Source organism: Rhododendron vialii, chromosome 12a (assembly GCF_030253575.1).
Source record: "Rhododendron vialii isolate Sample 1 chromosome 12a, ASM3025357v1".
NCBI lineage: Eukaryota > Viridiplantae > Streptophyta > Magnoliopsida > Ericales > Ericaceae > Rhododendron > Rhododendron vialii.
The window spans coordinates 24,269,845-24,283,820 of NC_080568.1; the positions used below are offsets into that span (position 1 = coordinate 24,269,845).

The window sequence follows — 13,976 nt, forward strand, 5'->3', positions numbered from 1 at the left end:
TGAGAGTAATGATGATGCTGAAGCAGCATCTTGTAGTGATGGATATTGAAATTTGTGAGCCTTTAAGTAGGCTTCAACATCTGCTTGCGTGACCCTTGATTTGCCACGCCCTCAAGAAGTAGTACCACGACCTCTTCCTCGATCTGGAGGTCTATTCATCTGCAAAATTAAGCACGAGACAAAACATTCAATTTTTTTTGAATCTGCTTCAATCTTTTATTACGATAACCATTGGCTACAATATCTTCCTCCTCAGAGTCAGAATACCCATATTCCTCATAAAATTGATCAAGGGCTTGAATAGCATTGGCCCACCTGTTCAAGTAAAATCTAGTTGGAAGATATTGGTGGAAAAATTGTTCCCTATTTGCCATAGCCATCTTGCTCATGGCTTTCCTGAATTTCTTGTCCTTTTCAATTATATGTTTGAGCCTTGATTGGGCTATAGAAGGACATGCCTTCTTTAAAAAAGTCTCCGAATCCATATTATTGGGGTAAAATGGATTGGCCATCAACCATGCAAAAACTCACGAGTAAGAAAATCAGGTAGAGAATTATTTTCTCCCTTAATATATTCAATATCAAAATCAAAGGCAGATAATTCAGACTGCTATCTAGCAAAAATTTGCTTTGAAGCAAGGTTTTTAATATCCTGCTTTAAAACTTGTTTCGCAGCACTACAATCAACTCTTAGTAAAAATTGGTGATTTAACAAATCATCTTGAAATTTATTTATGCATTTAATAATAGAAAGAATTTCTTTCTTTATAGTGCTATAATTAGCCTGCGCATTTTTTAAAAGTCCAGAAGTGAACCTAACCAATTCTTCTTTCCCAGAATTGGGATTATATTGTTTTAAAATGCCTCCATAGCCAATATTAAAAGCATCAGTTTCCATTATTTTCTTCCATTCTGGATTGGCAATAGCTAAACATGGAAGCTGCTTAGCTTTCAATTTGATCTTTTGGACAACTTTTGTGTGCTTTTCTGCTCAAGGGGGAGGATTCTTTTTAAGCCTCTCATATAAGGGAGCCGAATCTTGGGCTAACTCCTTATAATAGTCTCCTATATAATTGAGACTTCCAAGAAACCTTTGCAATTGAGTCCAAAAATCGGACATTAGTCTGGAATAATTTCATTTTTGGTGCAGAGACTACTAAACCATTTCTCTTAATAACATCTTTAAAAATTCTAAGATGTTTGATATGTTGATCGATGTTTTGTGAAAAAATTAAAACATCATCAATATAACAGATTGTAAATTCTGCATAAGGATAAAAAATATCATTCATAATATTCTGAAGGTGCATTCTTCAGACCAAACGGCATTACATTCCATTCATAATGCCCAAATGGAACTGTAAATGCTGTTTTATATCGATCAGATTCATTAATTTGAATCTGCCAATATCTAGACTTTAAATCAAATTTGGAAAAGATGATTGCTCTATTCAGTCTATCCAATAAATCTTTTTTATTGGGAATGAGATATCTTATCTACATAAGAACTTCATTGAGGGGTTTATAATTGATAACCAATCTAGGAACACCTCTCTCCTTTTTAGCATTTTTATTAACATAAAAAGCTGTACAGCTCCAAGGAGAGTAGCTCTTCCTGATTAGTTGCTTTTTTAGTAAATTGTCAATTTTATTTTGACACAACTTCAAAAATTCTTGTTTCATTTGAGAAGGTCTAGCTTTAGTAGGAATCTTTCTTTCATCAAAACCCTTCTCATAAGGAAGTGAAACAATGTATTTTTTTCTATCCCAGAAAGTATTAGGGATATCACTACAAATTTCTTTATGAAAATCTTTTTCTATTTGAGAAATTTTCTCCTTCATAATGGGTTTTTGTAATGTTTCTTCAATACCCATTATTCTAATTTCTTTTTGAAGAAAGTTTATTTGTTTATCCTTATTGGAAATTTTTCTCATGATATTGTTTATTTCCCTGTATCGATCAGATTCATGATATTATACTCAAGTAAGTGTGTATTCTTACTGTGCTTGAGCCTCCTCGATGTATCCTTTCGAGATGATATAAACGGTTCATCTTTGCCGAGCAAAAAAAAATTTGAGCAGTAATGCCAGCAGTACTGGTTTGCATTGGCATTAACATTGCCAAAAAAAGAGTTCCCAAAATTAACTCCTGTTGGAGATTCCTTATACAAAGAAACGCTGTCTCCAAGCAAATGCCTTTATTGTAAATGTAAACATTATTGAGTTTATATTTGATAATCATTTTAGACCCACTTGCATTAGTGAGACTCTGAGAAGTTTTCTCAAAATATTGAGTTGGGACAATACCTTCTTGGATACAATTCATATCCACACCACTATCAACTAATGCAATAATATTGTTAATAGTGTATTCTTTATGTATTACAAGATTTACCCTAACATGCCATTTTTGGTAAACTACATTATTAATAATATTTAGATAAGTAGAATCATCAGTATGACTCTTTTCGCTGTTTTCAAGAGAAATCAATTTGTTGTTAATATCACAAAGCTCTTGAGTGGCCTTGGTTTGAAAAGATTTTAACAACTTTATTTTTGTTTTTAAAATATTTATTTCTCCCTGAAGATCAGGAATAATAACAGATTTGTTACTATCCATCTGTTCCAGTCTGTCTAAAACATTCTTTAGACTGTAAGTCGTAGTTGGTATATGAGGTTGTTCCATTTCTTCTTCAATAGTAGAAGAGATGCAAGTTTCTATAATTTTCATTTTTAACTGAGGATCATCAATTTGATCTATAATATCCAATAAACCCTGCTGCTTATTGGTAAGAACATTGATACTGAGACCATTCATCTCAACAATAGCCTTCCAATAACTATAAGAAGAAGTTGAGCATTCAATGCTATTACATTTACAATTATTAGAAACAACTTCTTCTTTTGAACTAGAAGAAGTATCTTCTTCTTGGTTTTGATCAGAAATCTCATTGACCTGATCACCTGAATCCTCCTGTGATTCAGAATCACTAGAATTCAACATTAATTTGAAGAGTTGTTGTTTTAACCCTTCATCGATCTGAAGCTCATTAAGCTTCTTCTTGATTTTGCACTTATTAGCATAGTGCCCTATTTTCCCACACTTAAAAACATTTTGCTGTGGTCTTCTTTTTAGATTTATTTTTCTTTTTAGATTCGGGGGTAGACTGTTTTGAACCAGATTGTTCAAACGTCTTGTTATTTTTTCGGGATTTCCTTTTAGAATATTGTTTAGTAGTTTTATTACTACTCTTCTTTTTAGAAGGTTTTGGGTTTTGAGTCATGTCATACCCAAATTGGTCACAAAATTGACCTACTTCTTGTTTACCAGTCAGGTTTTGCTTTTTCAATTGGTTGTGTAATTTAATATCATTACACAAGGTTAATCCTTCCTGGATAATAATGGCAATTATTTGCCCATAAGTATAACTATCATAATTGATAGTTAGACCATTATTTTGATCTCGCATCTTCTTCCTTATTTTCTCCGCAAAGAAATAAGGTAGTCCATCAACAAATTTTGATTTCCAATGCTCACTATTAGCATCTGTTCTCTGTATAACTTTTGCAAGAAACACATCTTTATACCAACGAAAATGAGTTACCGTTGGACATTTCAAATTCTGAAGCAATTCCCTACTTCTTTCTCGTTGGTTATCCCAATGACCAACAAAGTGTAAAATTATTGATTGAACAAGTGTATAAACAGCATCCTGTACTTGTTCACCATTTTCCTTAATTTTTACAGCATTTAATATTTCTGACCGTTGGTTTGCCGATAGGACATTGTCCCACCAACCTTTGATCATACCAGTGAAACCGACTGTTATCCAGCCAGCAACCTTTTGGTCAGCATTGTCATTATTAGCACAAATAGTACTATACATCAACATTTGATGTACAACCGAAAAAATTTGATATTCGGTCATACCATCTATGTTCCATTCATAGATGGTTCTGCCACTATAAGACATTTGTTTTTGAAAACCAGATTCCTCATACAACATATCCTGAGGAGTTGGTCTCGGATAATAATATCTGTCAGTCCCTGAATAAGGAAATTTATTAGGATATTGAATTTTATTAATAGTATCCGGTTGAGATTGGATAAAAGTTTTTTCCAATTCAAGAATTTCTTGAGTATCCATATCACCAGAATCCATATCCTCAGATATGGTATTCAATGAAAGGCCCTGAAGACGTCTCCGCAATTCATTGACTAATTCAATATTTTCATTTGGATTTTTTAAATTAAATCCAGTTATAGACACAGGTGGTCTAATATTGGAAGGGGAAACCTCTTCTTTCTCCTTACTCTTGGGTCTAAGTTCCATGACTTGACCACTAATTTGGTTAACCTGTTCTTCAATTCGAACTAACTGGTCACCAACAGTATTAAGAATTAGGTTGGTATAATTATTCTGTTTGTGAATCCTACCATTAACATTTGTGTTTGTAGGTTTCACAAACGCTACGGTTTCCAAGGAAGGTTCAGAGTCTGAACTTCCTTCTACAGACAGAGGGATAGTTGGAGGATGCATTGAAGAGATTAATGTTCCCGTCATTGATCTCCAATTTCTCTTATAATCTTGGATGACATTTATTGATCTATCCAATTCTGTCCTACCATTAACATCTGTGTTTGTAGGTTTCACAAACGCTACGGTTTCCAAGGAAGGTTCAGAGTCTGAACTTCCTTCTACAGACAGAGGGATAGTTCGAGGATGTATTGAAGAGATTAATGTTCCCGTCATTGATCTCCAATTTCTCTTATAATCTTGGATGACATTTATTGATCTATCCAATTCTGTATAATATTTCCCATAAAACCATTGGGTAAAAGGGATAATATTTTGTGTATAACCTATCCAGTTATAAAATTCTTCTTTGAATTTTTGTAACTGGTCCTTGTTATACTTAAAGAAATACCATTCTCTAAATTCTTTGTATTTAGGCTGTTGAAATTCTTTATTGATCTCTTTCCTAATTTCAGGATCGATTATTTTGGTCATGAATAGTAAAGTTCATTTCACTGGCAGTAGGTGATTCTACTGGATTATTATAAACTCCATGAGGAATTTGATTTTGGGATATTCTTATTCCTGCCAAATTAATATCTTCAACAGGATGTTGTGACTCGGGTATTTCCGAGACAGAGTGTCTACTAGTCGTAGGAATACTAACCCTATATGGTTGTCTAGTTGCAGAGAAACTAGAACTTCGACTTCTTAAAAGTCTCTCAGGTTGAGAGTTCCTAAAATTCAAAGATACAGTACCATCACTGTCTTGAACAACTTGTTCAATTTGATTAACAATGGGTCTAGGTGGAACTGCATTTTTAATAACCCAATTTTCTGGGAACGTGATTTCTTCCCAGTTAATCAACCTGTTGGTTGCTATATTTGAGGTTAACATATTTGTTTCAATCAAAACAGTCTGATCCAAGGGTCTTAATTGACGAACCCTGGGATTAACAGTATTCAAAACTTTATAGCAAATTCTATAAACAACAGCTATAACTTCAGATCCAGGCAGAAAATCATATCCTCTAGTCTAGATTCTACAATTCAAAACTTCACCTAAGTTTCTATCCGTCAGTGATAGAGTTAGGTTGGGATAAGCATTAAAATAAACAGGACCATGACACAAACTGATCTCTACAGCCCCCATTATTGAGGCTCTCCAATTATTACACCTACCATCTCTAAGTGTAACCTGAAGGCAAGTGTCCATCCCAAGCAAAGTTAATGGTTTTAGTGCAATTTGCACTAAACCAATATGAACATATTTATAATTATGCATGTGCGCAACTAGATCACTACGATCCATAAGATTTATTATCTTATCATTAAGCTCTAAGCTTTCTGTTCTTTCCATGGTTTTTATTGCCATGCTACTTCTAAATTCAAACAAACCATGCCCATATATACTAGAAGGGCGTACTGGAGGAATTGTCCAGTGATTCAATTGTTCTTGCACATCAGCATATTCAATTAATTCTGCATTTTTTATTCGATCATTATCAGATCTAAATATTCTTCTCATTTTGAGAAATTGTGTTAGTGCTCATATATATTATTCTTTCATGAATTTGCCTCTTTTTTTTTTTTTTTTTTAAAATGGAAGATAACATTCTAGATAGCACGCCTGTCAACGATTTACCGGAGCAAGGCCAAATTACCCTTCCCGGGTCCTCATGGCCGGACAAATCTGAACGCGACTTTGGTGACGTCCCACTACCTAAAATGTTTTCTTTCATTTAAATTTTCGGTTAATATTGTTTTATTATTATTATTATTTGAAAGGCATCTTCATGCTAGAATAATAAATACTTGCACTAACAGATTATTTTAAGCCATTTCTGGCTCTGATACCAATTATATACCTGAAACAACAGTACAAAGGATCAAAAGAAAACTAATCTTATTATTATTAAGGCCAAAGCCAATGTACAAAAGAGGAGAGGAGAAAATCAGAGTGCTTGGATTTTAGAGAGAGAAAAATTCTACTCTTTAAGCCTTCTCAGCTTCAAAAACCCTTCTGATGTTTCACCAGTGAATCGATTTTTCTGCAAGCTGAGCATTTCTAAGAACTTCGATTTTCCAGAGAATCTGGCAAGGGTAGAACCCATCTCATTATAACTAAAGTCCTAACTCTGCGACCCTTCCAACTTAGCTTCGTAACCTTCGAGATAGTTATGGGACTCCATTATGTCCTCCTTTCCCAATCTGTTCAATTCCAACATAGAAAGTATTATCTGAAAGATCTACATATGTCAACGATCCACCATTGAAAATGCTCTGTATTTCAAAAACTTGATTCATCAATCCTGTTGGCGTATTTGAGTGTAAATCAAGCACAACTAAGCTTCTGAGGTTGTACCCGGAATCTTTGAAACAATTGAATTTCTTGAGAGGTTTAGCAAGTAGAGAGCTCAGTCAGGTTCCCAGTCCTTGCGGGGATCGTGCCAGTGAGATAGTTTACAGATAAGTCTAGCTCATGTAAAGAACTAGGAGTTGATGTACAATATTCTGGGAATATATTTTTTTGGTCAATCGGAAGTTCATTCAACTACGAGAAAAACCACCACATAGCAGGATCAAGTACCTGTTGGATTCCACATCTGGCCAAGTACATTCTGTCAAGTGATGGCAACCCTACCAGCCACTGGGGATTGGGGAAGGGATTAAATTGTTGAAGGATAGATCAAGCGCTTGAAGATTTTAAAGCGAAGAAATCTCACGAGACAATGGTGCTTGAATCATGTTATGAGAGGCGTTAAATACTAGAAGTTGGGAGAGCTTTCCTATTGCTCTTGGTATTCGACTGGATAACTGGTTTCTGCTCAGATACATCTCTGATAGGGATGACAGGTTACCCAAACAAGAAGGAATAGTCCCTTCAAGCTTGTTTGTAGATAGGGAAACTCTTTGAAGGGATGTCAGGCACCCAAAAGTTTGATTTATTTTTCTGGTGAGACAGTTATTATGCAGCCAAAGAAGCCGTAGGGAAGATATTTGACAACAGCTTGTCGGAAATGGGATGGCTCCCTCAAGAGTGTTGGCATACATAGAGGAAATCACAGTCAAGTTAGCTACTGAGACTGGAATCTTCCCACTGGAGATATTTCGAAAGATCAAGCTCTTCATAAACCCCGAGATCGCCAACTCTCACTGGTATATAACCAGTTAGAAAATTTTCTTGAAGATTCAACATCACTAAATTTGTCATGTTCGGGATAGACTCTGGTACTACACCAGAAAACCAATTGGAATGGAGATCTAGCCTTTTGAGAAATTTTTGGTTACCCAAACTTGAAGGTAGGGAACTGGAAAAGTTGTCCTGATGGAGATACATTTCTTCCAGTTGTACAACTTACCGATACTTTCTGGCAGTGGTCCGGTGAATTATAATCAGAGAGGTAGAGCTTCCTGATATTTGGCAGGTGGAAGCCGATGGACAGTGGAATTGTTCAATTGAGATTGATAAGTCCTCTAAGGTCGATAAATTCAGGAGATGTGAGGAGGGTTATTGAAAGAAGGAACGATCTTCCATAGTAGTCTGCAGAGGAGCATCATCACAGGTGATGAATCCAGGGACATTAATCTCTGTTACTCTTCCAGTGGTATTATCACAGGAGATTCCATCCCATTTGCAGCAACTTTGACCTACCCACTTAGCGATACAGCCGGAAGCGTCAGATTGAAACCGGTTAAGCCTTTTAGGTTCCATTTGATAACAGTAATAGATGGATGAGATTCGTAAGGAAATGAGATTAGGATTAGGATTATTCATGAGAAGGGATTGATAATGAGAAGGGATTAGTAATGAGTATGTTTGTTTGAGATGAGATTGGATGATGAGATTATTAATATCATGTTTGTCTGAGATGAGATTAGATTAGATGATGGAATTGAATTGATAGAAGGAATTAGTAATGAAAATGTGTTGGGGGTTGGGTTGGGATTGGTAATACCATCTTCCCCGGGTATTCATAATACCCCCTAAAGCCCACCTTACTAGTCCCAATGAACTAATAATCCTAACCCACTTTGGATTACCAAACAAAGAATTGGTAGTCCCTTGGGATTGGTAATCCAATCCCAAAGTCTAATAAGTTCATCAAACGGTCTAATAAGTTCATCAAACGGGGCCTTAGGTCATTGGGGTTGCATTCCACACAAATACTTCTCTTTCCATCTCCAGTTTTCCAGATAGTAAGCACTACAAGAAACCATAGAAGATTGAATCCCATTTTCTCTGCCTTGTTTGAAAGGGTTATAAATTGATTGATCATCAATGGGATATTAGGGAAGTTTTGAAGGTAACATGCAGTTAAGAATGTGTGAAGGTTACAATAGAGAGGATTTAGTGTTGGTCAGAGATCTCAATAATGATGCTTTTCCTTTTTGTCATCTGATTTAGTGTTGATATGGGGATCATGCAAGGCACTTCCTGTAGAGCACCATACAAGGCACTTCTAGACTGTCCACGAGTGTTTTTAATGGTCCGGATTTAAAATAAACTCTTATCGGAAAGAGATTAATAAACTCTTATAGGAAGTGCTCTGCAGGATTATTCCGCTAAAAAGAATGGATGCGTCTGAAACTTTGATGCAGCTAAAGAATACCATTCAGATGAATTTCATTAATAATTAATTATAAGCTCAGGTATCTCTTGCCTTAATACTGGCAAATGATTAATCTATTTATCTGTTTTGCATTGTTTGAAAGAGCCAAAACATTTAACCTTAGAAGCTGCAATAGTTTTGTGGAGTGATTTGTAGAGACAAAGGAAAATGAAGGAGAAAAGCACAGAAAGCGTTTGACTAAAATCAAAATATCTACACTCACCTTAATACTACGTCTTCTCCCATTCTCGTTCCTTTTTCGTCGACAAATCCAAAATCGTGAGGCTAACGGGTAGCTTTATTTTTTGCGAGTTGCTGCACTAGAAGAGTATTACACTGGTCGAATCTCTCTTAATGCATTCTTTCCCCCCCACCCGCGATTATATTGATTTGTGAATTTTTTTTTATTTTTTTAACGAAACAAATGCATCTTTTTGAAAGACTAGGTTTGCGCGTCGGACACTTATTTAGGGACGAAGCGAGTATATCTTTTGGTCCTTTTCAGGAATTGGAAATTCAAGGGGATCTCCCAATCAATACTTGTTTAAACTTTCACTTTTCAGCGAATCCAAGTCGGAAATAGATAGATATATTTTGAAGAAATTTAAAGATCTGTTGGAATAAATAAGTTGCAATCATTTAATTTGAAAACCTAAACGAGTTCCAATTTGTGAACCCCAAAGTCAGCCAAAAAAAAAAAAAAAAATCTAAAATCAAGTGGTCTTTCTTAGGCCAACTCAAATATGCATTATAACGAAGTTCTAACTCTTCATCGAAAAACTCAAATATGCATTTTTTATCATCCAAAAATTGGATTTGGATCGGTCCTTTTGGGCATTGGACTAGTTTCCTTAGATAAGCAGATGCTATAGTGACTTTGATGATTCGAATGTTCATCTTGCAGGGCCTCCCAGCATATTAATTATTCAAGTTAATTAATTTAATTGGACAACTGTATCATCTGGTTAGATCGTAACTATCCTTAACAAATTCGTTAATTTTGCGGGATAATAATGGATTTATTCATCGAATAATACCCTTGAACGGAAACTGTGACCGAACTAGAACCATTTCCTTTGTTATCGGCGTCAATGCTTATTTTATGCCAAGTGCTATGAGCCTATGACACTGCAATTGTGATATGTTTTTTTATTTTAAAGAATAGTAAATTGATACTATTTCAACAATAACCACGTGGTATAGACCGTGAAGTGATATTGGACCGTCACATTTTTAGTTTCGAAATATATATAGGAAAATGATTTTGGCACTCCCATTTTTTTTTATAATTGCACTCCAAATTTTATCATTTGTGAGAAACGAAAACAAGAAAATGGGGGAATTTTCTTTAATTTTTTTCTTCCCTTTTTGGTTTAATGAGATAGCCAGCTGTTGAGATTAGGAGTTCGAATTCCCTCGGGATTTTGAGACTGTCAAAAGAAGGATTGCTGTTTTGTAATTCTATAAAAAATAATATAAATTAAAAGATATAGCCAATCTTTTGAGAATTCCAAAAAACGAAAGAGGATAAAAAATTTGGAACGGAGGGAGTAAATAAAACCGGGTTAAGGTTGTCCCATCCAGCTTGGCTTTTGTTTGGGCCGGGAACGAGCCTACAATAATGATCGAAATCGTTCATTTTATAAAGTTCGCCTAGTGCCTTGATCGTGCAGAAAAACTGTGGGCACACGCCCCGAAATTTTCAATTTCCGTCCAAGAAAATCGGGTGGGCCCTTTTTTGGAAAGCGCGGCGAAACGCTTACAGTTCAGAGTCGCCACTCGGGTTTTGCGGTGAAACACCCAAGGAACCGAACTTGAAACGCTCGCCACGTTGTTTGATTTTGAAAAGGCGTAGACTGGTCCGTCATCACCTTCGATATCTGAGGTTCGGGAGTGAGGTTACGAGAGGGGAAGGGTTTTATGGCACCCCTCTCGCCCGATCCGAGAATCGGTCTCTACTCAGGCATTTTGTATTTGCATTTTTCTCTCATTAATCATTTTTTAGCCAGTTAGGGCGGGGGAGCAGTTAAAGGGGATTAAAACTGTAACAAGTTGCATTTATGTGACAACATGTGATGGATGCTTGATCTAAACAGGTATAATAGATTGAGAACAAGCACCTGTGAGCATTTTAAACAAACTGGGACACGTTGTCCTAGAACGAGGCACGCAAGAGGACGCTGTATGCACCGGCCAGGCCACTGCATGCAGAGACGACTTGCGTGCGCCACCGGTATACTGGCGTGCGTCGGTAAATCTAAACTCACAACTCCTGTTTCTCAACCCTCTGGGCTTTGAAAGAACCAGTGCACACCCAGGACAAACCACGCAGTCAATATAACAGGATAAATACAGTTATAGACAACAGAGATGACTTTAGAGCAGTAAAATAAGCAGAACGCCCCATAAACAGTATGGGGAACATAAACGGAGGCCAAGGCTCGAATGTCATGCAAGGGCCAGCCACTGGACCCGTCAAAACTGTCATACGCCGGTCCAAAGACCCCGTACGCCAGTTACACTACTTGGTCAGTGCTTGGCTTTGCATGATCTGGGTTCTGGAACACAACTAGAAGGATTCCAGAGGCCCTCTAAAATAGAAATAACAGATAAACAACTACACAGTTCTAATATACAGAAAAACAGTAAACTGGTTCTTAGCATGCATAAAGGTGATAAGATGGAAGAAAACGGAAAGATTGATGATCAATGATCCCCACGCTAGTGGTGCACATACAGCCATTACTGGCGTACGACTTGTTAGTACTGGCGCGCGCCACTGATCATCTCATACGGGTGTTAATATTTTGCCAGCTTGAGGCCAGGATTGGTATTGATTACCAACCTGGACCTCACTAGCTCCCCTCAGGGCTCAGAACAGAAAGGATCACAAAGGTGGTATACCTTTGGTTTGAGTTAACAATGGGTTTGAGCTTGAAACTTGAGGCTTAATGGATGGATGGTGAATGTTTAAGAGTGAGGGATGAGGGAAAGACTCTCTTGCTTGCTCTTCCCAAAAGGGTGGAGAAAAGAAAGCAAGAAAGCCAAAAGGGAGAGAAAGAAGCTTGGAGAGTCTTAATGTGTGTAACCCTTTGCAAATGAATGCAAAGGGGTGCATTTATAGCCAAAGGGGTGACTGAGAGAGGAGTAATCAGTTGGGTTAGGGGGCTGGTTGAGTTAAGAAGGGAGCCTCCCATGCATAGTTGTCAAATCGTGAATCGAATCGAGAATCGAAATGGTCATTTTTCGAATCGTGAATCGAATTGAATCCTGAATCGCTCTGATTCGGTCATGACTTCTAGAATGCATAGAAACCTATGCTTATTGATTAGGGTAACAATAATATATACTACAAACGAAAGATTTAGACCTAAATCAATAAATACTTTCTTCTAAATGATGATTTGATAATAACGTGGAATATTAGGTAAGTTGCTTCTATTGCAACTACCAAGAGATGATTCGTGAAGCCGACTTATGGTTCTTTTTGTACAAAAGAGTTATAAGTCCAAAACAAACCCTTAAAAGATCTATAGGGTTGTTATATTCCATTTATTTTCCTCATTTTCGATTCACTCTCGTAAAAAATCTCTTTTTCTTATTATCTATCCATATAACATAGACAAAAGATGACATATAACAATACTAGAGCTTAAAAAAATATTTGAACCCTTTTCAAACAACAAAAGAAGCAAAACAAGAGTAAAAAATGAATTTCGAAAATTTTAAGTGAATCAAACTATCCACTGATTCACTTACGATTCTCAGCTATTTCCGATTCGGCAACCTATTCGTATCGATTACCCAATGAATCGTACGATACGAATCGTAAATCACCGATTCACTTACGATTCTCAACTATTTTCGATTCGGCAGCCTATTCGTATTGATTACCCACCGAATCGTATCGAATCGTACGATACGAATCGTGAATCGTACGATTCTGACAACTATGCTCCCGTGCATTAAATGCATGGGACTAGGTGATGGGAGATGTAGGAGAGAGAGGGGAAAGCCTCTGCAGAGTATAATCATCAGGGGATTGTAGACTACGTCAGGGTGGCCACAAAAGTCCCGAGCACGTGGTTGAATAGTGATGTTTGACCGACTTTTGACTGGCGTGCGCCGATATTGTACGTGCGTGCACCGGTGGCAACTGAGTCAACAGTCGATGACTGACACGTGGCAGTTGACCGGCGCACACCAGCATAATACTGGCATAAGCAAGTATGGTTTTGCTGAGGCCATTTGGTTCTAGCTTGAAGGGTCTGGGCAGGGCTCGACAAAGGTTTGAACGAGGTTCAGGACGCTTAAAGCTCAAACACACCATTAGCCTCGAAGTGTTCTTGACCGTAATCATCATTGGGGAATCAAAATCCGTAAGTAAACTGATCTTGGACAATCCAGAATAGGGTGTCTACAAAAACATGTTTATCGAACCAGAACCCGGTGTGAACTATGAACCAACATGCAAAAAGAAGAATGCCTTAGAACTCTTATTCGAGTTTCGTAGATGATTGGAAATGGAGACATGCCCAGCATAATTCAATGGAATGCCTTTCCCCTTTTAGAAGAAAGCCAAAAAAGGTCCTTCACAGCTCTGGTCTATAGACCATATTCTCCATTCTCCAAATTGAAGGTTTAGTCCAACTTCCAAGTAAAATCATGAAAATTTCATTTGTTTCTAAGAACTAAACATGTATGCCACAGTTACTTGCTCACTAGAACTGCTACCTAGGCAGTATTTCTTTCACTTTTGGTTCACTAAAATGGAGCTGAATGGCATGAACATAGACTTAAAATAAATCATTTGAGGAGTTGGTTTGCCGAAAGAGAGAGAATTTGC

The 13,976-nt window shown here is 36.8% G+C and overlaps 1 protein-coding gene across 1 annotated transcript; it reads right to left on the reverse strand.

The window, feature by feature from the left end:
• Nucleotides 1–7,223: 7,223 nt before the first annotated feature.
• LOC131309589 (receptor-like protein 33) lies at nt 7,224–8,232 on the reverse strand. The gene is made up of 3 exons (XM_058336202.1): nt 8,046–8,232; nt 7,880–7,931; nt 7,224–7,617 (listed from the first exon to the last, which is right to left on the reverse strand). Exons 1-3 carry the CDS (start codon nt 8,230–8,232, stop codon nt 7,224–7,226), a joined length of 633 nt encoding a protein of 210 aa, XP_058192185.1.
• Between the last annotated feature and the right edge of the window lie 5,744 nt (nt 8,233–13,976).